The sequence below is a fragment of the Parambassis ranga genome, chromosome 4 (assembly GCF_900634625.1).
Source record: "Parambassis ranga chromosome 4, fParRan2.1, whole genome shotgun sequence".
Taxonomy (NCBI): domain Eukaryota; kingdom Metazoa; phylum Chordata; class Actinopteri; family Ambassidae; genus Parambassis; species Parambassis ranga.
Window position 1 is genome coordinate 6,341,276 of NC_041025.1, and position 26,981 is coordinate 6,368,256.

Consider the following 26,981-nt stretch of genomic DNA (forward strand, 5'->3'; position numbering starts at 1 on the left):
AAAAGCAAGAGAAGAATATTCATAATATTATAATATTATATATATATAATATATATATATATTATAATATATTATATAATAATATTCATATTCCCTCTGCTGTTACTACAGGCCGTAATCACACCTGAACATTCCTAACCAACAGCTTTTGAGCAAAATCTCATTCCACTATGCTCCACTCATTCACACATCTGTGTTAGTGGTCTTATAGCCACACAGACTGCATGGCTGCATCGCTCTCCCTGTTCAATCATTCCTTAGAGATTTCTGCCGGTCTCTCTTGCACAGAGCTGAGTCCTAAATTAGCCAGTCCTGCCCATTATTGCTTTAATTGGACTAATTTAATTTCTTCCCTGCCAGTTCTTAATCTCTGACAGAAAGTGCCTGCACTGAGAGGCCATCTTGGCTCCACAGAGACCCAGAAGAGCCAGTCAGACTGCTCAGAAAGGAACTATAAGGCCAGAGACCCTACACAGTCAGCTGCAAACACACTGCAATTAACCACCATTAACCAAAAACACTCCATCACTGAATGGCATCAGCCAGGAACCAGAGGCAGCCCCATGGCCTGGTCCATCAGGGAGTCACCACAATTAAATATTATTAACTGCAGTGAGCACAGACACAACAGCACAGCACAACACAATTAGCCTGAATCACCACAATTATCTTTAATACCTCAGGGACTGGTGTAAGAACAGAACACAGTTGTTTATGGTCTGTAACAACATGTGGACAAATTTGTCACAACTGTGAACGTTCTGCATAATGCTGATGCCTGCTGTCTTCCCCTCAGCCAGTGCTGACTGACCTGAATAAGCAGAGCAGCGTGTTCTGGTGCTCCATAACGCAGATCGTGCCCGTTAATGGCCAGCACTCGGTCACCAACACATAACTGTCCATCACGTGCTGCCAACCCGCCCTCCAGCAGGTGAAAGATGTAAACTCCATGCTCTTCCGGTCGTCGCACTAGCTTGATGCCCAGCTGCTCCTCTGGAGTGCTTTTATTCAGGACCACATGGATGCTGTCGTCTCTCAGGGGATGGTGGGGCAGGCCATGAGACAGGTGTCCCCCGGCAACATCGTGGCCGTGCCCGTGGCTGTGTGGGTGGCCATGTGAATGCGAGCGGTAGCGATGACGCTGTTCTCTGAGCACAGTTAGCCTCAGGAGTTGGCAGGGCTGTTTGAGGGTTGCCACAGCAAAACAGTGCGGCACATTGCTAATGTCAATGCCATTTACCTGAGAGGAAAACAGAAGAACTTCAAAAATGGGTCTCATGCTTTTGATGTAGCTGTTTGTGAAACTCTTTGTACCTTTAGGATCATGTCCCCGGGCAGCAGGCGTCCATCCCGAGCAATCACACCCTCTCTGTAGATATCCTGGATGAGGATACGAACTAAGGGGGTCTCATTGCCGCCAACAATGCTGATGGCCAGCGGGTCAGAAGCATCCATCCGTGTAATCTTGATACTGGTAACTTCACCATCAGGGATCAGGTGATGAAGCTGAGGAAGGGCCAGGACTGGAAGAGAAAGAGGAAAAAGGCTGAGTTTAGTTCTACTGTACAAGTCTGAGAGACAGCCAAACAAAACAAGAGAGGAAGTGGGGGAAAGAGAGAGAGAGAGTGCGCTGTGAAGGGAATGAGAGTCACATCGAGGGAGTGAGTGGTAGACCATGGTGGAGAGGTTCAGCAGTGGAACCAGCTGTCTCTACTCCCTCAGGTTACTAAAACAAACTTGTACAAGCCAAGAGGGAAAATTTACTTGGCTGATTATCCTGCGCGATGTTTGTATCATTAGTCACATACATCTGTAGCAAGTATGCTTGGGAAAACCCTCAATTTCAAATTTCCAGAGTTATTACCAGGGCGGGGAAGCAAGAAAAAGTTAGAATACACACAAGCTTTGCACATAATCAAACCAATGAAGTGTGAAAATGTTAAACAACAACAGGCAACAGGCCTGTATCTTCTAGTTTCAGGTTAAGCAAAAAATTTAGTTTTTATAGCAGATTTGTCTTCACTTAGAGACCTGGATCAGCTTAACCAGTATGTTTGATTGTCTCATTCTGAAGCATGAATCATTCACTTTCCTGTATTTCATTGGCCTCTACAAGCTCCCCTCCCCTCATGCCCAGTGTTGAATTCCATTTCGCTGCAGAATGACACATCTTGAACTGGACCATGTGGAAATGGGTGGGGAGCTTTTGTGACTATTTTGGCCAGCAGCTGTATCCAATAACTGACAGAGAAGATGTATTTCTCCTCTTATTTCTTTTCCTTTGGTTATGAAGAATGCCTCTTTCTCCTCTTCTTCCTCTCTCGGCAGACTTGCTCCCTCTGCGTCTCGTTCAGTCTACTCAGCGCAGCACTTTCTCCATTCCAAAGTCAATATTTTGTCTTTATCACAGCAGATTGCTTCAAGGGTGGAGAGCACATTAACAGGGACTTGCACCTATTATGTAACCCTTCTCTCTCTCACCATCACACGCCCTTCCAACCTCTGTCTAACTTCGTCCATTTATTCTTCTACTCTCTCCTCCATCCATAGGGACACTATAATTATTAGTTTTTTTATTTCCATTGTTTTTGAATCCACTTCCATGTTTGTTAGGATCTATCTGTACTTCACTTCTTCTATCCTCTCTGTCTATCTTTGTCTCTCCAGTGGCAGGCAATGAATATTTAATCTATTCTCTCTGCCTCCTCCGTGATGGCCTCAGAGAATAATCTAGTCCCAGATCGTTCGTCATCCTTCATTCTTACGCAATACAATGTTCCTCCTCCTCCCATCACGCTGCATTTCTGCTTCAACATTACACTCTGTTGTGTTATGGTTGAGCATCTTTCCTCCAGTTTACTATCACAGTATCACAGCGGTCGGGCTGTGGTTATTACATTAAATATCACTAGAGCACGTTTTCCTTACTGCATAACATCTTATTGGATCTGCCATGTCAAGAACATTGCTCTCCCTTGGAGCACTCCATCAAGTTGTTGGAAACCTGAACGTAAGTAGGAGGGGAGGTACTGTAGGGCCTGTGGAGAGGGAGATGAAGAGGGAGAAGACTGAGAGGAGGAGGAGGAGGATGAGACAGAAGAGAACAACAGGAGGTGGAGAATGAATGAAGAACGTCATCAGCCTCATCTCCAGTGACCTCCAGCATGCCATTCCTATCCGGAGTGCCTCAGGCTCTCCTTCTTGATCTGTCTGTAGTGATGCACCAGTGGACTTATGCAATCTGCATCTGAATTATTAATCAAACATATGCTACTCTTACACTGTGGGCTTTCACTCATGTCACCCTCCTCACACAGTTGAGGGAACATCAAAATTATACACGTTTGAAAACACACATACACCTTGAGCTCTCTTCAAGGACCCTTAAAAAAGGCTTTAATCCATACCTTCCTGTGGCACGCTGGAATTCCTGGCATTGTCTCTTTCCTCAGATGTTTCATTGCTGACTGCGTTGCCGCTCTTGGTCCTCCGCAGTACACTGAAGGCCCGGTTCAACCTCCTGAAGGAGCGGCTCCTCACTGAAGATCGGTCGAAATTTCTGACTGCAAAGAACACAGATATGGACTTTTATAGATTACCTCCCTCTCAACATGCCCAGACATGTCTGAAGCTGTGAGGATGTGAGGAGCCCCTCACGGCCAATCAAAAGCCTCCTCAGAGCTGCATGGGAAAACAACAGTGTAGTTATCGAAAACAGGAAATACTTGTATGGTGCTTCCCCTGCTAGTGACAGTGTGCAGAGTGACTAAGGTACCAGGCTAAAGCGACTCAAATCTGATTTTTCAGGTGTGACAGGAAAATTGATTCTTCTCCCTTGTAGAACTCAGAGTGGAGAAATCACAATGGAGCAACATGGGCAGGATACATACACTCATGTTTCACAGTCTAGATTCATGACATGTTTTTTTGTGTGAAGGTGCACATATTTTTGTTGCACGTTTAAAGTGACAGTTGGCCTTTATGTTCAGCTTCTTCCAAACAATCCTTCTCATAGGAACTCCTTAAGTGGCCTCACTGAAATGAATTAGGAGACACACACAAACACTTTTTGCCTTGAGGCTGTCCTTGTCTTCCACATCTTATTTGTTGGAAAACTTTGAATAAGCTCAAATGATGCACTTTCTTGTGGTTGGAGGAGCTGTTTTCAACTGGTGGCTGTTTAATTAATAAACCCAATCTGTGCTGTGTATAGCTACATGGTTGCGTAACTACAACGAGTGATGTAACACACCGTGGACAGTGACCATGTCCATAAGTCACTTTCCCACAGAGACTCTCTTTGCTTTTCAGGCTACACGAGGCTGCAGTAGGGGGTTCAGCAGCCCCAGCTAGGCTGTACCGAGCGTGGGGCAATGAGCCTCTGCAGCGCCCCTCCCTCCCTCTGCGGGCTCAGAGAGATGCGAGGGCTCCTGACAGCCACATTATTCTTTAAAAGCGCCAGCCGCTTCTGGAGCTGACAGCTTGTTCAGCAGTAGTGGCGCTCATGGTGGTGGTGGTGGTGGTGGGTGCTCAGCTGGCCCGGCCTAAAGTGCTGGTGCAGCGTCATTTGGTGTCCCTACAGCCTGCACGCTTGCTTTAAAGCAGAGAGGAATTCTGATGACTGCTTCCTGGTTTCACAGGTGGGAAAAATGAGGAGCGCTCTGATCACGTCATTGGACATTAACACAGACTTGCAGCAGCTATATTTAACCTACCTCTCCTTCCATTTCTCCTTCACTGCATAATGTCCCTGCCCTCTCTGTGACATTCTCTCTCTCTCTCTCGCTCTCTCTCTGCTCCTCTACTGTTTTCCACAAAGAGAGATTTTATGGATTGGTGAAAAAACAAGGCAGGAGAGCTAATTGGTTAATAGGATTTCTATCAGGGAACATTAGGCCGAACAAAGACTGTACTTGAGGTTAAATAAACAGCTAGTTTATCCGTTTTGAGACTGCAGGTGTAACCGTATGTTCGAATCACTGTCAGCTGTCTGGTTTTCACCGGGAGATGATGTAACTGTGACATCAGAGTTTTCTATTGATTTTCCTTCTGGCTCTCTCTAATGTCATGCAGGACTAAACATGACCACACACAAACATCCACTCACACTCACTCTTCTTGGTGCTGCTGCGAGCAGCAAGGCTGGTTGTGCTGCCTGACTGACTGTTGTCCTCCATGCTGGGGTCAAAGGCGGGGTTGACCAGGCCTGGTTCATCTGACAGGAGTGCCACGGCGGCAGAGGTCGGGCCGTCATTGGGCAGTGTGGCAATGGTGAGTTCTGATGTGCTGTCGGTGCATTCGCCCTCCTGCGAGCGCCGTTTCCGGTCTGCTGAGAGCCCATAGTGTGAGGCGCCTTTACACCTGTGTGCATGCAAAGAAAAAACAAAAACAAAAGGTCAGTCTTAAACTTACACCACAGCAGCAATTAATACTGGATGTGTTGATGAAGTGGTGACACTGATGATGTGTTGTAGCATCTCACATTCTGTAATGAGCTAAATGTTGAAGCAGTCAGTGAAAGTCAACAAATTTATGTAAACATCAACTGAAAAGGTCAAGTTCTAAAGAATAATGTGAGCAGATTTCTGCATCTCCTTCCAGCCCGGGGCTTCCTGCACACTGACCGCTGTCTCCTGCTCAGAGACTGCCTCACACAAAGCCTGCTTATCTGACCTTAACACTCAAACAGCACCTCTCTAAGGTACCACACAGCCTGTATAATAAAAACACAGTAACAGGGGGAGGGGGGGGGGTGAATACATTTCCTGGTATCTCACATGCACTGTCTCTCAGGGAATGCACCAGAAATGTCATATTTGTTTCAGCTGCTTGCACACCCTCGCTGTGACAGTGTCTGTAATCACATGTAGGGTGGGTTTTCCCTCTGGCAGTGGGTACGAGCATCACTGACAAATGATTGAATACAAATGTGAGAAAACACCCGTGAGTGAGGAGAGAGAGTGTGGGTAACTGACACAACATCTGAATAAAAAAACTTTTGTTTCTTTGAATGTTGTTTTTCTCGAAAAAAAAAATTCCAGGGTTCCAGATGCCTTCTCAATGTCAACAACAGCGCAACCACAAGGCATTTCCAGAATCTGTTACACTACACTGACACAGAGACACTTAATATGCTACATGCCATAAAAGGCTTTTCACACTGACAATATAAAAACTGTGAATGTTTGCGTGTAAATTAAGAATATCCCTATACAGACGGGTATCGTATTGTTGGAGAATTTTCTGAAAGCCATAAAGCCTTTGAGCTGACGTTTCATCAGAGGCAGAAATAACTCTGCGCTGTCTCTCTGGCTGTCTCTGTGGAGCCATCAGCACAAACATTAACTGGGTTTTAATGAGCTGGATCAAACCCAGGGTCTGCTTCAACAGTAGCTCAGAAAAACAAAGAGGAGTAGCATACTATCCTCTGTGCTATGAGGTCTTACATGGTGTACAAGAGGTGAAAGCAAGGTAAAATGGTGGGTATCATTGCAAAAACAAGATTACATACTGGTGAGCCATTTAGGTCCAGGCTGCCCCCTCAGGGCATGGCTTCATCAGGAGCAGCATTTTGTCTCAATAACAGCTGCTGTCTGAGTGGGTCATGCACTCTGTCCCTATTTCACAAGGAAAATCATTTCATCCTGAAGTAGGTTCTACATCTCACTTGTAGCCAGTCTGTACATTACACAAAGCTGAAGTACCTATTGATCTCTGTGATATAACACAGCCATACACTGCATGTGCACCTGTGTGTGGGCAGTGCCACTGTGAGTTATTCCTGTTCATTCAGTTAGTAAATTGAATGCAATCAAGCATGTCCATGCAGCAACATACCACTTAAGTGAGTGAAGTGGTTGAACAGGGCAATATTTCAATCAACAACAGAGGACATAGGAGCACTTCTGTCTAGAGGGGTAGAAGCTTCCACCATGTCACTCACTGTCAATTAAAAGAATGAAAGCTGAATGCAACATAAAAACATCAGAATCAGAGTGGTGTCTATATTGAGCTCCCGAAAACAACATCTGCATGCATGGAGCCAAGGGCAAAGTGCAACAAAGACAGCAAAGCATTGGAAATTAGATTTTTGATGAAATAAACAGTTTAAAATATACCATCTCCTTTTATACATTGACATTAGCACCTGTATGTAGGTTGTTTTTCGCCAGCAGACAAGCTTGCTGTTTATAATCTACTTCGGTGTCATAAAACTCAAGGCATAAACAATGTGAGAAGTCGGATGGACTTTGTGCTAGAGATTGCAATGAGTTACAGAAGTTAGAGATGGAGGTGCACCAGAAAAAAAGGGGGGGGGGGGGTCATTAAGGACATGCATTTGTTATTTTTATATTTTTTTAGGCATATTGCTAACAAAGATTTGTATTGTTGTTCTAACTGCAACAAATACTTACTCTTACACATGCATACATGGGCACGCACACACACACACAAACACTGCTGACTATATGGAACTGAAGACATTCCCCTGTTTCACCATGGGTAGTGGAAAATGGAAACCCACAGTCAGTCACTGGAGAAGGGCTAATACCTCTGCATACAGGTTCATTCACTTACACATTACACTTACATTTTTACAGACCACCCAAATCTTAGAAAAATGTCTGTCCAAGTATTAATGAATGCACACTACATACACAGTGTGTGTTTGTGTGTGAGCCACTGCCTGAATGTAAAAGATCTTAAGGACTTCATTTCTTATACAAGAGCTCAGATAACGATGATAGAAAACACAGAAAAATATATTTAGAGCTGTTGCACTACAGGGAATAAAAGTCATGGTGTTTGATAAGTCCTAGAAACATGGAGGCCATAACAGCACAGACTGTGAGGCAGCAGCACAGTGATTGTTTAGTGTGCGACTGGTTTATTAAAGGCTTTGTCTCCCGTTAATTAAAATCCCTCCTTCTCCAGGGGGATAAATGTTGCCTCAAAACCAGAGCCATATCTCAGCTGCTTAGAGTTTTAATGTCTGAGTGGTTGAATGTTGAGGCCGGCTTTGCATGGGTGAGGTTAAAGCAGGGAAGCATGACAGAAAGCCACTGTCCCTCTCACCAGGGTGGTCCAGGAGTATCCGATGCAAAGTGAGCCAATTAGGTCTGAGGTGATGTCCTCTTCCCCCTCCTCATTACTATTCTTCTTGTATTTCTCATATAAACAAACATCCTTTTGTTTATAATGATGGGACTTTGAGTGCTTATGCAAAGCTCTTCTAAAGCGCCATTTTTTAGCGGATGATCACTGAGCTTAGAGGGGGCTCATTAGCACTGCAGTTTCCTTGTCCCAGTCAGCCTCAGTTATCACATCATCTCTCTAAACCCAGGGATCTGTAGAGAGATAAAGACCGAAGACACCAAAACATCTTTAGCACTCATCTTCTGCTGCTCTCTTACTCTCCCTATCTCCTCAGCCTGTTTCCTCCACTTCCCCTGCTGCAATAACAATTACCCATGATGCTTTCTGTGACACAGTGGTCGTGCTGAAAAGCCCTGGCCATGACACAAACAGCCCTCTTCTTGTGATGTGAAATAAACACCAGCTCACAACTCATCAAAGCCCATGAGATTCTCCAATCCTCTTTAGGGGTGAGTGGATTATCCTTCCTAACCCAAATACTCTCTCCGCTCCCTGACTGCCACGGACAATCGTGTTGGGCCACACTCCGCATGCAGTGTAAATTACCTCAGCTGAGGTGACAATTTCAGGTCAGACAGTCAGATACAGAGCTCAGACTCTGTGTCTGTTTTTTGAGTCTATGAAAAACACAGTGTCATCATGCAAATGGTTTGGAATCCAAATCACTGCTTATTCACAAAGTCACTGTGTGTCTGTGCCTCTGGCTGACCTGTGTGTGACCTGCATTTTGACTGACTTTGCCTAGTTTCTCTTCTGCCTACTTCTTTATTAATGTGGAGGCAGCAGGAGCAGACACTCGTTCCTGATGAGTTCTGACTCTGGAAGCCAGCTTTCTGAAGCTGACAGGAAAAAAGGAAAGTATCTCCGGCTGCACTGTGAACCTGCAGGAAGGCTGCACGTTTTACAGAGAATGTGTGGAATAAAATATGTGTGAGATAAACATAAGATTTCCTTGTGTGACAAAGACTGTGAGAGAGGCTTAGAAGTGACAGCTTGTGTTGATTGTAGAGTTTATTCTTAGAGCACTAATGAACATGGGGACTCACACACACAGTCGGTGTTATAGTGAACGTCATCAGAAAAAGTCTGAATTTGTTTCTGCTTTTCTTACTAAATATTCCGTCGAGGAATGCTCTCTGTGCTCTTTTCTGCTGTCAGAGATGGTAAACAATGCTACAAAACAGTCCTGTTGTTCAGTATGGACCCTGGTTTTGTGTAAAAATATAATAACGCTGATTCAAGGAGAAAAAGCTGTCTGGATTTAAGCTAAGATTAAAGCATAACTTAAACACTACAGAACTGTGTCTGTGGCCAAACAATAATGCTGGTGCAGCGTGAGGATGGGTGGTGGCCATTAATTGAATTTATGTTGATAAAGGCTTGAATTGAATATCTTTTCCTTAATTAGATTAGAATATCAATTACCCCTTTACCACGCACTTGGGCCACATGCCAAGCACATAAAGTAAAGTTTGATTGGGAGGGAATAGACAGAATGATAGATAGATACATAGAGCATGAGAGAAGAGAGCGACATAAAGACAGACAGAGTAATCCAGTTAATGATGAACTAGAGGAGTGTTAATCAGAGGATGCGCTGGTGTGTTGATTGGATCCACGTGCTGTGAGGGGTAATCCCATCTGCTGCATGAGGAGGGGGCGAGGCCACAGCTAGAGGGGACAGTGTCTGCTGTGGGAGGAAATCTTTGGCTCAGCTTGTTTCCAAAGACAGATCTGCTAAATTAAAGTGGGAGGTGAGCTTCTGTTGGGTGTGACTTCTCACCACCGCTGAAGACGAATGTATACTGAAAACAAAAGCGAGTTTACGGCAGCAGATAAATCCTGTCTTTCTGTTTTGAACTTTACATTGTGCTCCTGTGAAGCGAGCAGTGGCTCAGCAGGTTTGGCATGCTTATTGCATCTGAGTGTTTACGAGCGCAGAGGAGAAGAAGCTTCCCAGCCAGCACCGTGTCAGCCGAGTCAGCCTGTTAGAAACAGCCTAATCTCTGACTCATGGTTTTTTTCGACCAATCAATATGTGTGATCATCAGTTGGGCCCTGACCCCCATGATCAGGTTGGAGAAAAATTTATGCAGCATTTACTGTGTGAGTGTCTGGTTTCATCCAAGAGCGCAATCTCACACTGCTTTTGTCAACATAGTAGAAGAGCAGAGGAAGCACTAGCGCTGATTTATTCTCTGTCGTCTGGCTGCACTCAATCTCAGTTTAGTAATGCACCTTACGTATGTCCACCTCATCAGTGGCTGCTTTCCAGCCCTGCAGTCAAATACTTTATGTACATTTCTTACACTGAAGCGTAGACAACTCAAACTGTAATCCCCTCTACACTACAGTGCATGATCATCATAGAGAATCCCCACCAGGCCGCTGTCCCACATTGTTCTTGGCACCCTTTAGCCTATATTTCTCACTCTATGTCACACTAGCCTTTGGCAGTGTCCTGGTTTCTGTACCTCCACGTGCCATGGTACAACAGCCTGACACACAGCCAGCACTGGCCAACTCAACCCAAAGCCCTGGCACTCAGCAGGGCACCACTGACGTGAGAGGTTAACTCCTCTCTGCTGTCAGTTCCACTCTGCCGGCTGTCGACTGCCGGCTCTGCAGGGCACTCATATGGAACCTTTCCTACAGATTAGAATGCTGTAGAAAATATTCTATGTTAAACACGTCAAGCCTCAAAACCCATGAACAGCAGGCGGATTTCGAGTCAGCCAAAGACAGCGGTTAACACAGACGTCCATTTTCATCCTTAGAGATATGGCTAAGAAAGTAGGGCGCTTGATGTAAATGATTCAGCACAGATATAAACAGTGTGCTGCATTGCGGAAACAAATATATGTTTAAGTTTAGTGAAAAATCCCAAACTCCATCCCATTTTTAAAGCTCCTCTGCATGCTGACACTAATACCCGCTCACCTTGCTGGCATACTGTCTTTCTGCCTGAACAGTGACACATCTGAGAAGAAGGCTCTACTTAAGTAAACACTCTGACCTGCTACTCTCCTCTCTTCATGAATAAATGAATACATACATATTTCATCTGTTCCTCTGTGATGGGGTATTTACACATGCATTGTGCACACTTTAATTATACAACATCCAATGAGTGTGTTTTGGGGTGTTGTGTGGTGCACATGTTTCATGTGTAATAGGAGATTTCTATGTTTCTATGTTTGTTTGTGAACAGCTTCATTATGTCCTACATGCTGTAGAATCACATGCAAAGCTGAGTTAATGCTATCTCATATAGGAAGCTGTGTAAGCTGTTCAGGACGGTAGGAAGCAGTATAGCCTGATTTTTATCTTACAACCACTCTCCCACTGGTCTTTACTGTATTTCAGGCTTGTCAGATACAATGAGACAGGGGGAGCTGCCTGACTACAGAACATGGATTAATATTTAATCCAAACAAATCACTCTAATTAGTGAAGCCTGCCCCACACCTGGAGCAGACATGAGGTCAAAGAGAACAAGGCACGGTGCACTGCCTTTGACTTGAAGTGGACCCAGTATAAACAAATGACTGGTTTGGTTCAGATCCATCAAGTTTGCGGCGGGCAGGTTGGTGGCTAATCCTGTTAGGATGCGTCCATGCTGAAGATGTCCGCAGCAATGGAAGTGCGCACAGCTCATGGTGATCAAACACCTCCTAGATGAGGGCTGAAAGGACGGAAGCCAAGCTAATCATAGTGTTTAAGACATCTCAGCCCAGGCCCAGAAATGAACAAAGATTAATCATTTATGCTCAACAGTGCTGCACTGTGATTACCAGGGGAGGCCATGTGGGCAAGGGGGGGAGGGAATAAGCAAGGTCTAATGATGTGTGTGTGTGTGTTCGGAGGTAATATCACAATGTAGTTTGTCCTGTTTGGGTGATGTGTTTGTATTAGCTGCTGCTGACAGAAGACAATAGCACTAACCATATTACGCATTTCATCACAGAGAAACATTCACTCTCCCCTTGCAATGTTAGTCACATCTTCACCCAGTGTATAGCAAGGATAGTCTGTATATAAGCCTGTGCACACATGCTGATGTGTGAGTAAGACAGATTACAGCCACTCTCATTTTTCCCACGCAATAGGAACTCACTGTAGTAATCACATAAATTGAAAGACATCGCAGGAGAAAGAGAGGCGAGGGGAAAGAGGGAGCAGGGGAAAACAGAGGCGGTCATCACACAGGAGCTAGAGGCTGCTCCTGTCAACAGTATGGATAAAGACAAATGGTGTGCCACTGCTCTCTAGCCAGGCAGAAAAACACCACGTCGACGTTTGTCTGCTTCTGGTTTCTCTTTCTGTCATGTCATAATCAGCACAATCCTCACTGTCACCAGCACAGAGACGTCCTCCAACACACACTGTCAATATTTCTCCCTTAGAAGACTTTAGAGGGTGTCAGGGACAAATCTGGTGGATTTATTCACAAACTAGCTCTCATTTGAAGGGCCCAGACACTGGGTGAGATAGATGCCATTGCCAAGGCAGCCACACATATGTCCAGATGGGAGGCAGGCACAGGAAGTGACCTTATACTCTTCTGTCTCCTCTCATCCCCCCTCTCCTCTCTGTTGCACTGCTAGTCCACTTCATTTCCATTCTCATTGCATCCTCCTCTTCTTCTTATATATGCTCAGTTGTGAGAATTTCATCTCTTCTACACCTCCTCTCTGAACTTATTCAGTCCATTCACTTCTATCAGCTTTCTTTCCCTCCCTCTCACTCCTGTCCTCTTTGGCAACTGCTGCCGCCCAACACGGGCTCTTGGCTTCTACAGGAGCTAAAACCCCACTCAGCTGAGAGAGAGAGAGCACGTACAATGAAATGAGGGGATTTGTGAAGCGCTCCATTGTTCCATGTGTTCATGCTGTATAAAGGGACATTTCCGTCAGACTGGAGAGAGGAGCAGTAGCCCAGCTCAGGGATCAGAGAGCTCTGGCTTCACACGGAGCAACTGAATGCAGTCAACATTAACTCCCACATAAAGAGAGTCTGGGGGCCAATACACAGCACTGAACACAGTTCAGAGGAACAGGAGCCAAGACCGGAGATAATGTAAAGTGTAAAAAGATTTTGATGACTATTCAGCCCCCAGCTTTTTGATGATACCTTTTATGCCTAATATTTGGCCGGACAAACCATATCAGTATTGTGAGATCATTGAATCTGAGGGCAAAACAGCCAGGAGACCAGTCTGTGTCCATGGTGGTGCTTCCATCTGTATCAATAACATGTGCTACGTGGATAAAATTTAAATGTGTGACTGAGCACCAACAGGTGTGCTTTTATGTCATGAATGTCTGAAGTTCAGTTAGTAACTGTCTTTTTATTGACCATAATGAATATAGTGTGTACATAAAGAATTGTTTAGTCTATATTGGACAGATGCCATCCGATAGTAGCCATGAATTTTTAATGCTGAGGTTAAAGTCGTTTCCACAACAAACAAGCACACCGCAGCCACAACCATCCATATGTTCAGCCTGACTCAACGTACATACACAGCGTTCAAAGGCTATGACTGTGATCATATGCGTGCTGACATTTTGCTCCAATCAATACAGCAGTCACACACATGCTGCTAAAGAGAGAGAGAGAGAGAGAGAGATAGAGAGAGAGGGAGAGGAAGAGATGCCATGCTGCAGTGCTGCTCTGTAGCATCCAAACTGTCCTGGACAGCATAAAGCTGTGTACCTGCTGGCTCTGCTGCACACACAGAGCCACAGCAAGCAGTCACCAAAGCATCAGGAAGACATAGTTCGGTCATTTTCACAACATTGTGAGTTATGCAAATACAAAGTGAATGCACGGACACACAAATAAATGATAAAAGTGAAAGAAACACATTTGGACTGCATGCTCTATTGATGGAGACAGGGTGATGCTGGATGCAGAAGGAGGCTGAGTGTTGTACTCACAGTTCAGAATAGAGGAAGTGCAGGTTGCCCAAATTGTCTGTGTAGTTGGCCGGGCTGAGCCAGGGCAAAACCAGCAGCAACAGAGCCTTCATGGTCAGCTCTTTTTCCTCTCTCTCCCCCCCTCTCTTCTCCCTCGTTCTTTTCTCTTTGAACTGTAGCTTTCTTCTCTTCTTTTCCCCCCTCCTCCCCCTCCTCCTCCTCCTCCACCTCCAATTCTCCGAACCTGGCCGTTCTGAACCCCCTCCTCTCTTGCCTTCTTTCCTTCCCCAAAGGTTCTGAGGTGCTCTCAGAGCTGAAATAATCCTTCACTTCCTACCTTTTCAGCCTGTCTTTCCCCCCCTCTGATGCCCCCCTTTTCTGCTCCTGTCTGTGTGAGTTTCTTCCTCTGCCTCAGGCTGGCTGCCTGGTCATCTCAGCTGCAGAGGCAAACGGGCCAGTTGCCAGAGGTTGAAGACGGAGCGGAGGAAGAAGCAGCAGAAGCAGGTGCAGAGGAGAAGTCCTGTTGTGGCACAGAAGGAAAAGGAGAAAGTGCAAGAAGAAGAGGAAGAAGACCCATGCAAAGGTGGCACATTTGGAATACAATTTGAGATGTGCAGCCCCTTAATCTGCTCTGGGCACTGGCGAGTTGTAAGAGGATTTGCGCTCGTATGCATGTGTGTGCATGTCTGTCTCCCTCTGTGTGTGCATGTGTGTGTGCGCGCGTGTATGACAGGGAGAACAGCGCAGGCTGTGACTTATACTGCAGCAGAAACCACTGAGGTGGGGGGAAGAGATGGAGCAGACCAAAAAAGAGACAAGAGGGGGTAGAGGTACCTGGTGCTGCTCTGATTGGCTGTACTCTGTTCACATGTGTACACACACGTACACCCTCAGACACATATACACACACTTGCAACATCTGCATTCACCTCCCCCCTGCCTGCACATATAGTCACCAACGAAAGGGAGGACAGAGGGGAGGGAGAGAATATGTTGCTATCCAAACTCTCACCCCTCTCCTCCTACAATGGACTGTTCCCAGTGCAGCAGATTGGTCTGATCGCTCAAAAGAATCTGCCTACATGTGTAGAAAAAAAAAGACAGAGCATGACCAAAACACACCGGCAAATCAATATTCTCTGCAGGGATAGAGGCTTGTTATTCTGAGTGACATGAATGAGAAAGATAGGGGGGGAAAGGAGAGGATTTGGAATAGATTTTAACTGAACCGTTGTCCAAAAGAACACTTCATTCATTCATTCAGCCTGCCATTCATTTTTAAATTCATTCAGTTTTATAATGCAAGGAGAGAGAAGCATAGAAGGAGATAGATATACATAATAACAAAGGTTAAACACATCTGTCAGCACCACCTCTTCTGATTGATTGTGCAGGCAGTCTTAGGTGGGGAGAGGAGGGAGAGGTGTGTGTCGATGGAGTGTGTTAGGTGGTTGTGACAAAAACCAGTTTTGACAAAAAAGTGTGGTTTGATTATAAATACAGAGTGACACATTTACGCTTAATTCAACACAGGGCTTATGGCTTTGAATTCTCTTTTTTTTTATTAGATCTAACTATCAAACGTTTTTTCCAGCTGCTGTTTTTGAAAATTTTCTGTAGTTACAGTGTTTTTATCTTTTCTCTTTTCCCATATTTTCTTCTTCTTATCATTTTCCCCACTGTTATCCAATTTTCATACCGCTGAACTGTCTACTGCCCTCAAGAAAGACACTTAACTGGTGTAAATACCCAGTCTGAATAAATATTTCATGGATTGAGGTAGAGTAGTTACAGGCTGAATTTGCTTGTGTGTGTGTGCATCGCTGTGTTAATTCATGTATGTGTGCATACTGAGGCATAAGTTGTCCTGAGGTATTTGAATAGTATGCACAGCAACAAGACCACGGGACACGCAGGAAATGGAAAAGTAATTGGATTGTGACAGGATGCAGTTTGTGAACAGAAGCCAGTCTGCCCCACAGGAGTCATTTCATACACTAGCACATTAACTCTCACTCGCAAAAACAGCATCATAACATACACATATACACAGACTCGCAACATTATTAGTTTTCATTTCCCATTCACAGCAGCCAATTCCTCATAGTGGCATGAAGTCATGAAGTGTTGTTACTAGTTTTTGGATATTCTTCAAGTCTGGCTTTACGATCATGGCTTTGAACCAAGGGACTTATGTGTGCATAAATGATTAAAGAACAGCAGGTTATTGATGCTTTGGAATTGACCAGATGGCATGAGAATATTAAACATAGATTATGTCCTACCCATCATATTCTTTGCCTTATAAAATGTTACCAAATCAGGCTCTACAAGAGAGGGGGGGGGGGGGGGGGGGGGGGGATTGCAGTTCCTGAAGTAGCCACTGAAGCCCCGGTAGACTATGGACACTTTGAGTGGGGTGACGGCTGGAGCTTCAAACAATTAAGAGGATTCATCCATTTCTACAGTCTAGTCGGAACATCTTTTCGTATTCTATTGTCCACGGTGCCTGTAGCAATACAAGTGTAGTGAGCAAGCTCATGATTTATTTGATGATGATGATGATGATGCTACCGACGATGATGAACATATGTGAACCCACTGGAGTTAAATCAACCGATCAGCTGCTTTAATTCACAGAATAGTTTTTGACAATTGCTGTAGCTATATTTAACCATAAAAGACCATGCTTACAAGTATTTCACAGAAACCAAATCTGCTTTAAAGATTACAAAGATACCAGAACAGGTTAGCTTACCACCTCCCTGCCATCATGTCTGTCTCTCAAGAAGCTGACCTCTCTTTCTTCCGCTCTCAGTCTCTCTGTGTTTCTCGTACAAACATGCACACGGAAGGCAAGGTCACATCCACAGCTAACAGGCACAGTGAAACATACAGAATAAAATTAGTCTGCCAACCAGAGTTTCTTTTCCATCTTCTATTTACACAAGCTTTGAAGAATTCCTCAGTGGCTCAGGGAATGTACTTCAAAACAAGGTAGTTTTCACAAAGGAAGAAGTAAGCACCATCATGCCCAAAGCAGGAAATTATACACATGGAACTAAATTAGGTAATGCAAAAACATGAGAGCCATTCAATGTAACTACATGTGAATGCAAAAGGAAAGAACAACAGGCTGGAAAACCAGCAAGAAATACCACTGATCACAGAGTTAAGATTTTCTTCTTGATTGCAGTGAATGTGTCCAGAATTGCTGTTTCTCCGTCCAAAGGCCAATAAAGGTCATGAATGATTAGATTAGTTTCACATCAGCTCTGTCCAGATGGTGTGGCTGTCTCAGTTATTGTACGTCCTGATGCTCTGCCAGATTCTGGGGTGTCAATAGCCAGAGAAATACTGATTTTACTTGCACCAAAATGTGCTGTTTCATTGTTAGAACAACTCATTGATTTGGATTCACCGTAGTTAGGTTTGATCATAGACAGGACTGAATTAGGTTTAAGTCACGCAACTAAGACATCAAGACTGTTGTATTTCACTCAAATCTCAACAAAGGATGATAACCAGCTTCTTAAAAAACACTGTTCAACCAAAGAAACATCACACAGCCACTGGACCGTGTGGAAATATTGAAACAGGTACTGTATTTCACTGAAATCTCTCTCATATCCTAGAACAGTGTGTGTAGAGTCATCCCTGTGGCCTCTCACCCCTTCAGATAACTAACTATTGGAGAGCAGCTGAACCCTTCTGGGAGCTGGCCTCAGAGATCCACACCTCATTATACCATTCACACCATGTGAAGGAAAAACTAGGAAAAAATGACAGAAGGAAAAGGAGAAGATGCAATTGAATCTAAGTATATATGTGGTGGGAAATACGACTGAAAGAGAGGGCAGGAAGAACATTTCCAAGAGTTTTAAGTAACTCAAGTTTCTAACTTTTAACTGCAAATGAATAGGAAATACTCTAGTGCTTGTGTGTGATGTGTAGTGAGATGCAGTAATTATCCCAGTGGCCTTTGGGCTAGGGGAGTGTTAATGAGCGTTAATGAAAATAGACCCAGACTGGGATGAACTAAGGTGGTGTCTTTTAATGATATATAAACAGAGATGGGCCTAGTTTAGATGAAAGCCTGGCTGGAAGAAGAACTTTCCCCTTTGGGACTCTAGCTTTGGGTTAATGATGCCGGGCCGAGGAGGGCGGGAAACTTAGTGGGTGTTTACTGTAGGTCATTGTAGTTTTTAACAGGGAGCAAGGACAGATAGGAGAGAAAGAGAAACACAAGCTGAAATACTGCTGCTGTTTTCATCACTACCAGCTTACCTGCCCTTGATGTGGTCTTCCATTTCACCGCGGGGCATGGTTTCAGTGCAGTGGTCAGTAAAGGGGCACGCCACGGTCAGCTTGTCCAGCAGCTTGTGCACCAGCAGGCTGGGCTTCCTGCAGCTCTGCAGCATGAGGGGCATGCGGCACACAGGGCAGAAGTCACTTTCCAGCAGGAAGCTGGTGAGACACTCCTTACAGTAGGTATGTCCGCAGGGCGTGTCCAGCGGCCTGATGAGCGGCTGCAGGCAGATGTGACATATGAGGTCATCGTCCACCTCCTCCTGGTAGATGTATTCGTGGTTCTCCTCAAGCTGGTGGCTGTGGCCACATGACGTGCAAAGTGCAGGTGATGGAGGCAACAGTCCATAGTCTGATGGGGAGAGAGGTGGAGCCGATGCTTCGGCCATCGCCGTGGCAACTTCAGGCTGTGTACTGTCCTCCTGGATGCTCATTTGGAAGGAGGTCAGTGGCAGAGGAGATCTGTATGTGACCGAAATACAGTGTTAAAATTCAGCAAACCATGTCAAAGTTTCTTCTTCAGTAACAGGATTAACAGTGTCACTGCTGGTTTAGTCTATTTGTTTCAACTAGGGATTGAGTACCCTCCAAAGGGACAGATACATCTTGTTGGGTAAATAAAGCTTCGAGAGAAATTACTGAAGGTTTCAAATTAGGTTAGACTCCATAAAACCGGACATTAAACAGTGTAGTGAGGATAACTGCAGTATTTTGTATGAGTACCTAAAATTGTTTTTAAGCAAAGTATTGAAGCACATGTAGTGAGTGACTTTCCATCAGTGGGAGACAGCACCCTCTGTGATTATACAGGAAAACAGGCTGTGTAGGAGCGGCAGAGCAGAAGCCCTGGGATTTTGTGTTTTTCTCACACACAAACATTTGCAGCCCTCCAAACTTCTTCCTCTCACTTTGTTTGATTTTCTCCACTGGCACAGAGAGGAGATATCAAACTGGTGAGATTTCTTCTCTGGATGCAGGAACATCAATAACACTCAGCTCAGCAGCTCAGCTCTCTGCTCAGTGTGCTGCATGACAAACACACATCCCTGTTAATCCACAGTGGGATGTGACATCATTTCAAACACGCCAACTTTTTTTTTTTTTTTTTTGGAGTGCTACACAGGTTTAGATAATGCTCGACATTTGTGAGCGTGCCAGTGTACACGTCATATCCAAAACAGGCAGGCTCCTCGAGCACATGGACACAAACAGATGGGCTCAGTCAGGCACACGTCACCTTGGCAACAGCCATCTTGTTGGCGCTCTACTTGCTGTGTTTCTGGACCCACTGTTGTGCCTTGGCTGCTTAATGAGACACTAGATCTTGTTAAAAAAGATACCAACAACAACAAAACTTGTGTTTGTGTCTCCAAAATACAATTATAACCCAAATACTTGCTCTGTTGTAACTGGACACATTCCTATACTCTTGTTCTAAATACAGTACTTCTAGAAATCATAAAAAACAATAGACTTTTAACTGCTTCCCAATATGGTAATGATTTCAGCTCTGTCCCAGAGCATGTACAAATGCACACAACTAACCACCAAGCTGTCAAGACAAACAAGCTGGTGTTGTTTTTATATAATCAACATGAAGCGTGGCACATTGTGACAGCCATAAAAAAAGCTCAGTGTCTTCCGCGTTTCTGGGAGGGAAAGGCTAATAAGAAGAGTCTGAGCAGTCTTAACAAAGATGAACTTTCCCTCTGAGAACTTGCTGTGACATGGCTGATTCATCACACACTGTGGCACCTGCGGTCTGGCCTAATCTATGGAGCAGAGCACTTTCATCTCTACACAGGGAAAGGGAGGTTAAAAAGAGGGAGAGAGAAAGAGAAAACATTCAAAGAAAATGAAAAATGAAAGTGGTTTGATACTATCTCCAAAATAATCTTCTTGTTTTTGCTCTCTCTTGGGGAAACTCTGGTGTTAAAAGAGAAAAGATAACTCCACAATAACAATGTAAGTAAGAAAAAAGACACCCCACAGAATTAGTTTGTTTATTTATGTTTACATATCTGGACAAGCCAAAATGTGATCCTCTTTGATACAGTGCCTTCTTAAACAACACCACAAGGACAATTAACTTATTTAACAAAACTCCATTAATCAATAATCTGACATCAAAAAAGTGCACCCTTTAAAGAGTAATAACTTTCTCTAGGCGTTAATTGTCCTTGAGTCTCTGATGTGTGCTTGAAAAGTTTTTTCATTATTCTTCATTATAAAATTCCTCTAAGAGTTTTGTACTTATTTCAAATCCTCCCTTTGCATTTTAACAGGATTCAAATCTGGGCTAGAACTCTGTCAGCCTGTAACCTTCTTCTCTTCTGATGTGCTTAAAAGCAACATGCTGTTGAAAAGCCAAATTAACCTCTTGGATCGATTGGGTCATACCATTTTTGAACAGTCTTTTGAACAGAATTTATTCTCCAATCAATCCCAGGGCAATATCTCCACCCCTATGCTTTACCATTGGTATGAGGTCCTTCTGATGAACTTTGGTCTGCATGTAACGGTGGTACGTATTATTAGACCAAATGTGTGCTTGTCCAACATTTACATATGACTGTAGCAGAAGGCATTAGAAGAACGTAGTCTGAAACAACATGGATGACATCTTCAGCAGCCATACAGCTGAACAGGTACCCATTTACTGTACTAATCTGTGTCTGGAATGAAGAACACACAAATAACACTGCTTTCCCACTCGTGAATACATGTACCTACATGTAGAGACATACACGCATGCCTCTCACACCCACGTGTACGCATTCATTCAGAGGACACACCCGTGCCTGCGGAGCATCAGGGCCACTTTGCTCAAGACAATGCAGGAGAGCCGATACACTGAACCGTCACTACTCTACACTTACAATCAAGGTGAACAAAGTTCTTATTGTGTTCCTGTTTCTTTGTCTATTTGACCACAAAGTAAAGGAAAAGCAGTGTTTATGTTGCACAGCACTCTGAGGATGAAGAGTTTTCTTTGAAGTCAGGTCAAGCCTCAGCTCAATAGACTGTCCTTCATGCTCTTCAATTATTGAGAGTAGGGAGAGTAGTTTTTTAATGTATATATATTAAACTTCTTCCTCACACATTGCACATTTCATGCACAAAGGACTGTTGATTAACTCTCATGTTTCCCTCCTGTGATCAGGGGCAACTTGACGAGTTAATAATGACACAAGGCTCTGCCCGGTCAGCTCCTTTTCCAAACGATTGAGAGTGAAAAACAACCCAATGACCAGTTGGCTGTTTCAGCATCAGCATTCTCACCATTAACACTGAGCATGCATGTTGCTATGTATATATCCACACCCCATGTTCTACCAAAGAAATCAAACCATATCTGCATCAATCAAACAAAAACACACCCTCAGAGGAAAAGGACAAGTCAGCCAAAACCAGCCAAGTGCCTGCATGTGCACATAATTACTGAAACATTTCGTGTTGCCTCACACCGATATATCTGTAGATTAATCTCACTTTCTTTAACTGACACAAACCTGCAGCAGGTGTGGCCCGACACTGTCATAAACCATAAACTACTCCGTGATTCATGTCAAGAAGACACTCAGTCAAAGGTTGACTCACAAAGGCCCAGACTCAGACAGTGGGAGCTGTGAGGTTCTTATAAACCTTTAAGTTAATCATCAGGTGATTAAAAAATCTTAAAAAAGTATCACGATAACGTGCTGATGCTAGATCAGTGCTGCTGTTCCAGGCAGCTCAATAAACGTGGACCCTGAGTACAAATTAACATGAGGCAGCCTGTAGTTACAGGCACGCAGTGTTTTTCTGTTAAATCAAACACAGAGTGTCCAACATATCTGCTGTGTTCAGACATGTCCCAGAAACAAAGAAAAATTCCAGTGAGCAGTTTTTTTTTTTTTTCCTCTCTGCAAATGACAAACATTTTATAATAGACTTTTATGTATTATATTTTATTTTATATAATATATTTTTATATTAATAAGCAAAAGGAAACATTTATGAGATGCCCATAGTCCCATCATGAGTCAAAACTGTACATGTATTGTACGAAAAAAGGAACCTGAATGATACGCTCATAACACACATGTAATACTCTATATTACATAACTTTACCAGAAAACAATATCTTTAGTGTTTTTTTAGTGAATGTTTCATTCCATTTAGAATGAACATATGGGAAGTGAAGCAACAGCATTAGTATAGTAGTATGCCTGGCCGTGCCCTTTCACTAATCTCTGTATCAGGCTGTATGTTTGTGTACACCGGCCCCGCTTTGAGTTCATAGCAATCCCTGCAGCGAGCCTGAACCCGACCTGACACCTCAGTCTGGGAGAACAGCTGCAGGCAGATGTGAAGCTCTGTGAAGTGTCTCTAATATCAGAACGCCTGAGTGAGTCAGTACAGATTGTACTGGAGATTAAAAAAACACACAAGTAACAGGAAATCTACACAACATATAGTTATCCTCTGTGTTGCACCAGCATGTAAAGCCAGGTGATAACCACCTGTGATTCAGTAGAAATAACCTCCATGCAAATAGCACAGACCAGCAACAAGCACTGCAAGAATGTTAACAACAGACAGAAGAATCTTAATCACAGAAACGCTTCTAATAAAGTTTACTTACATGACTTCATTAGCGAAGCTCACTTTCTACTCTGCAGTTCACCTGGACAGGTAGAGTCGCAGAGGGTGTAACATTAAACCATTCAGAGAGGAGGTGGAGGAAAGGAGGGTTAAATGAGTCAGTGAAGAGGACTTTGTCCCAGTCATGCAGCCTGCTGATTGGCTGCCTGTGTTGGAGTAGAGAAATTTTATCCTGCTGCTGGTCTGTGGGGAATTCTCCGACCAAACACAGGGAGAAGAAGTCCGCTGTGAGCTAAGAACCTGCTCACCTCCAACAGGACAAGGTGATCAGGAAGTGGCAGAGCAGAGGGGCGGGGTCAGGGGAAAGGTAAACAAGAGAACTGCCCAAACCTGCTTTGGGAGTTCAGGAGAAGCTGAATTGGATGTAGGAAATGAAATATACATCATACAGATGGTTATTTTAAAAAGACTAACAACAAAAATATTTTAATTCTGAAATGTCATGCAACAGCAGCAGTATGTATGAGGTTTACTCTGCAGGACCTGTTCTGAAACAAAACAAAGTTGTAGTAACAAACAATGCCTTTTTATCCCCCCACCCCCACCCATGATTGATTTACTGCAGACCGTTTACTAAAACATAATCACAGTGCTCAGCTGTGTCCTTTAACAGGAAGCCAATAATCTGAGTAAGTAAGATCCTCAGATCCACATCAGGTTTCCATGTAGCCTTCTGCAGTTATTTAAAGGCAACAGGATTGGACGATATGTGTACAAGAGACAACATAATGCTCGTCGCTTCCTTCCTTTTGTTGTGGTTAATCTTCTCTTTGACAATAGCTACTTTTACAAAGCTGTGCGTGTGACTCTGGCTTTATACAAAAACAGTTGTTATCCTTGTTTTCAGATGTGGCTTTCTTCTCTGCCTATCCTGCTTTGTGATGATCTTAGCCAGAGCCACAGGTGCTCCAGACTTACACAACTGCAGACACAAAACGACAGTTCTACAGTCTAGTCAGTGTGTGACGTAAGCAGAGCTGAGTCACTTACCCAGTACAATAAGAATAATCTTACACTCGCCTGTGATCATGCAGTACTTTTCTTGGTTTCTGTCATCAACTGCGATTGATTGCTTTCACTGGTAAGAAGTGTATCTGCAGACGTGCAGGTCACACTGCCACAGAACACAGATACATTTCAGTACAATTTTATATGAAAATAACTCAAGACATGCAGGGAAATGACAGTTTTATGTTCACCGTAGGATGTGGTGGGAATTCTGGGATTTTCTGACTCGCAGCAGTTTGCTTGTCGTTTTATTTTTTCTGAAGGCGACGATTTATTTATTTATTTATTTGTATCTGTACACCATTTCGCTTTCAGTTCACAAATGACTCATCACCCCACTGGTGTGTTATTGTGTGGGAGTGAAACTCTTGAATGTCTTTGTGGTATTTCTCTGGAATCAGACAGTTAAATATATTTGGAGGTCTTATAGTTTTACTGTGAAAAATCAGACTGAGTATAATCTCTTCACTGCATGAGTAAGAACTGATGAGCAAGAAACAGCAGAGCAATTTCGGGTGACCTTTATGGCTGTCAGATTACTCCACACTTCCTTTTCATTTGACCTCTCCTCTCCTCTCCTCTCCTCTCCTCTCCTCTCCTCTCCTCTCCTCTCTTATTGCTACAGTGACTCAAAGATGTTGAGTTTCTTGAACTCTTAAGTTTTTCTTTGAAGTGCTGAGTTGAACCTGCATCCTGTTTCAGTTCTGCTGATTCTTCAGCTCCCTGCTGCTGGAGTTTATCAACACTGTAGTGCAGGTGAAACTAATCTCCCCTGTCTCTCTAGGACGCTTTCTTTTCTTTCCTCTTTTCCTCTTTCACTCTCTTAGACAGACACACATGCACCTAACACACCTTCCTGCTCACCAGCTCTCCTCAGCTGAGCTGGGCATCACATTTTAAATCCACAGCAATGATTTAAATTCTGATTGTAGAGGAGAATCTAAATGAACTGTCGGAAACGACTAACAGATACAAAGAATATTTTCCTTTTAACTCAAACACTCTTCATCTGTTTCTGCCTCTCTGTTCTCATGTGGCAGTAAAAGGTCAGCTGTCTGTCTCCTTTCCACACAGCATCCATATTTCATGGTATCAATGCAAATGACCTTCCTAGCATGAATACTGAAGTGGGGAACAGCAGAAGGAAGGTGATCAAATAGAGGTAACACTATCACCATGGAGATGGCATCCTTCTTGTCTTTCTGTGATCATCACAGATGGTATGTGGGTCTAGGTGGGCAGGTCTGTAGAAGTGCATGTGTTTGGGTGTTGTAATGAGTATTTAGGGATCATGAAAAACGTATGATTTTTCAGACACAAAAGCAATGTTTTTGCTCATTCCTAAAGAGCCACTCACCACCTTATGTTAGTCACTAGCATTACACATGTTGCATTACCATGACGGAAAGTGAAGAAGACTGAACCGATCAGAGTGAAATGACTCATTGTATTATAATTGAAACCATTTTAAATGTTCTCTTTGCAAAATCCCCTAGAAGTACCTGTAATAGAACAAACTAGGTTTCATACTCTTACTTCCTGGTCAACTGGCAGAATGACTTATTAAATACATGCAGGATAGCTTATGGGTGTGGCTGATGTTTTCATTTTGCCAGTGTGCATGTTGGGAAAGCACCATAAAATGCAAAGAAAAATAATGTAATAATGAATAATGAAAAATAATGTATATGTAATCTAAATCTTCCTGGCGTCATCCGTGGGTCTTTCTATATCATACCCTTCTTACACCAGTCATTAGTCATTTGCAAGCATGCTGACATTAGTGTTTAGTCACAGCAGAGCTGCACAGCTTCACGGCTGGGTCTTCATGTGGACTGACACTGTAGACACTATATAGCCTACTGTCTAACAGCTGATATTGCTACATTGATCTTTTTCAGTTTATTTTGGCTTACCAGATAATTCCTAATATTATAAAATATATGTAATATCCCATTTTTTGCATACAGCATACATTGGGTTGGGTGTGATGGGACACTGGACCTTCATCTGGACCTTCATCACCCTTTACTCAAGCTACCCACATCGATGCACAAAGGTGAAAAAGCATGCAGTGTCCTGACATACTGTATGTCAAAAAGCAACCCACTCTCATCCCCAAAGTTAAACAGTCATTTAACTTTGAATGTGTTTTATGGCTGCACACATTTTAAACGAAGCATTGCAATGCAAACCTGGGTCTCTGGGGTGACAGTGTGCTGCAGGTCCACCACCCCATTCACCAACCCCACCTCCTGACATGAGAGATCTCCGAGTTGTGTACGTTAGCATGAAAAACGTGACAGTTTCACAAAACACTGGACAGTTCATGTCATTGTCTACAGAACGATAGATTGAATTTATATAATTTATGTAATAGTGTGAGACAAGAAAAGAAAGACAAGCTGCAGCTAAGAACTTGCAAAAAATAATGGACCAGGTCAGTGAAAACAGGAGCAAACACAGAATCAAACACTGAACCTCAGCAAGCCTAACTTGTAACAAGACTCCCAGAGTGCTAAGAAGTACCACCGTGTTTTAATGTTGTCCCGGCAATGCGTGAAATAAATGGAGGGAGTCGTCGGCATAACAATAAGATGAAATGTCATATTTTTTAATAACATGGCTGCAGGCAGATGACACATTTATATGCAGGAAAAAATAAAGTCTGTGGTTGTTTACCTCAACACTTTCAGTACTGCTTCTTTCTCTTTTTTCCTGTGTCTTCTCACGTCAATCTAAAAAGTTGTGCTTTTTTCTCATTAATTCATTTTGTGAAACGCTTTCAATTTCTGCAGGTAGTCTTCAACTGCATAATTCAAGGTGGCATCTGAAATAAACAAATGCTTCTGTCTCATACTGTTTCCCTCACCCTTCACTCATAGCAGTAATAGGATGTGGCTTTCCATCAATCCCTGAGCCAAACATAAACACTTTACT

The 26,981-nt window shown here is 43.5% G+C and overlaps 1 protein-coding gene across 2 annotated transcripts in view; it reads right to left on the minus strand.

Moving 5' to 3' along the window:
• The window catches only part of lnx1 (ligand of numb-protein X 1), a 28,146-nt gene extending 4,873 nt beyond the window's left edge, over positions 1 to 23,273 (minus strand). The window contains exons 1-6 of one of the 2 annotated variants that reach the window (XM_028404025.1): positions 23,014 to 23,273; positions 18,366 to 18,848; positions 5,114 to 5,361; positions 3,408 to 3,563; positions 1,315 to 1,523; positions 812 to 1,240 (exon numbers count right to left, since the gene is read on the minus strand). In XM_028404025.1, coding sequence (XP_028259826.1) covers positions 812 to 1,240; positions 1,315 to 1,523; positions 3,408 to 3,563; positions 5,114 to 5,361; positions 18,366 to 18,820 — 1,497 coding nt within the window. In that variant the 5' untranslated portion in view covers positions 18,821 to 18,848; positions 23,014 to 23,273. Of the gene's footprint in view, positions 1 to 811; positions 1,241 to 1,314; positions 1,524 to 3,407; positions 3,564 to 5,107; positions 5,362 to 18,365; positions 18,849 to 23,013 lie in introns of both variants that reach the window. The other variant, XM_028404024.1, reaches the window with a different exon arrangement.
• Between the last annotated feature and the right edge of the window lie 3,708 nt (positions 23,274 to 26,981).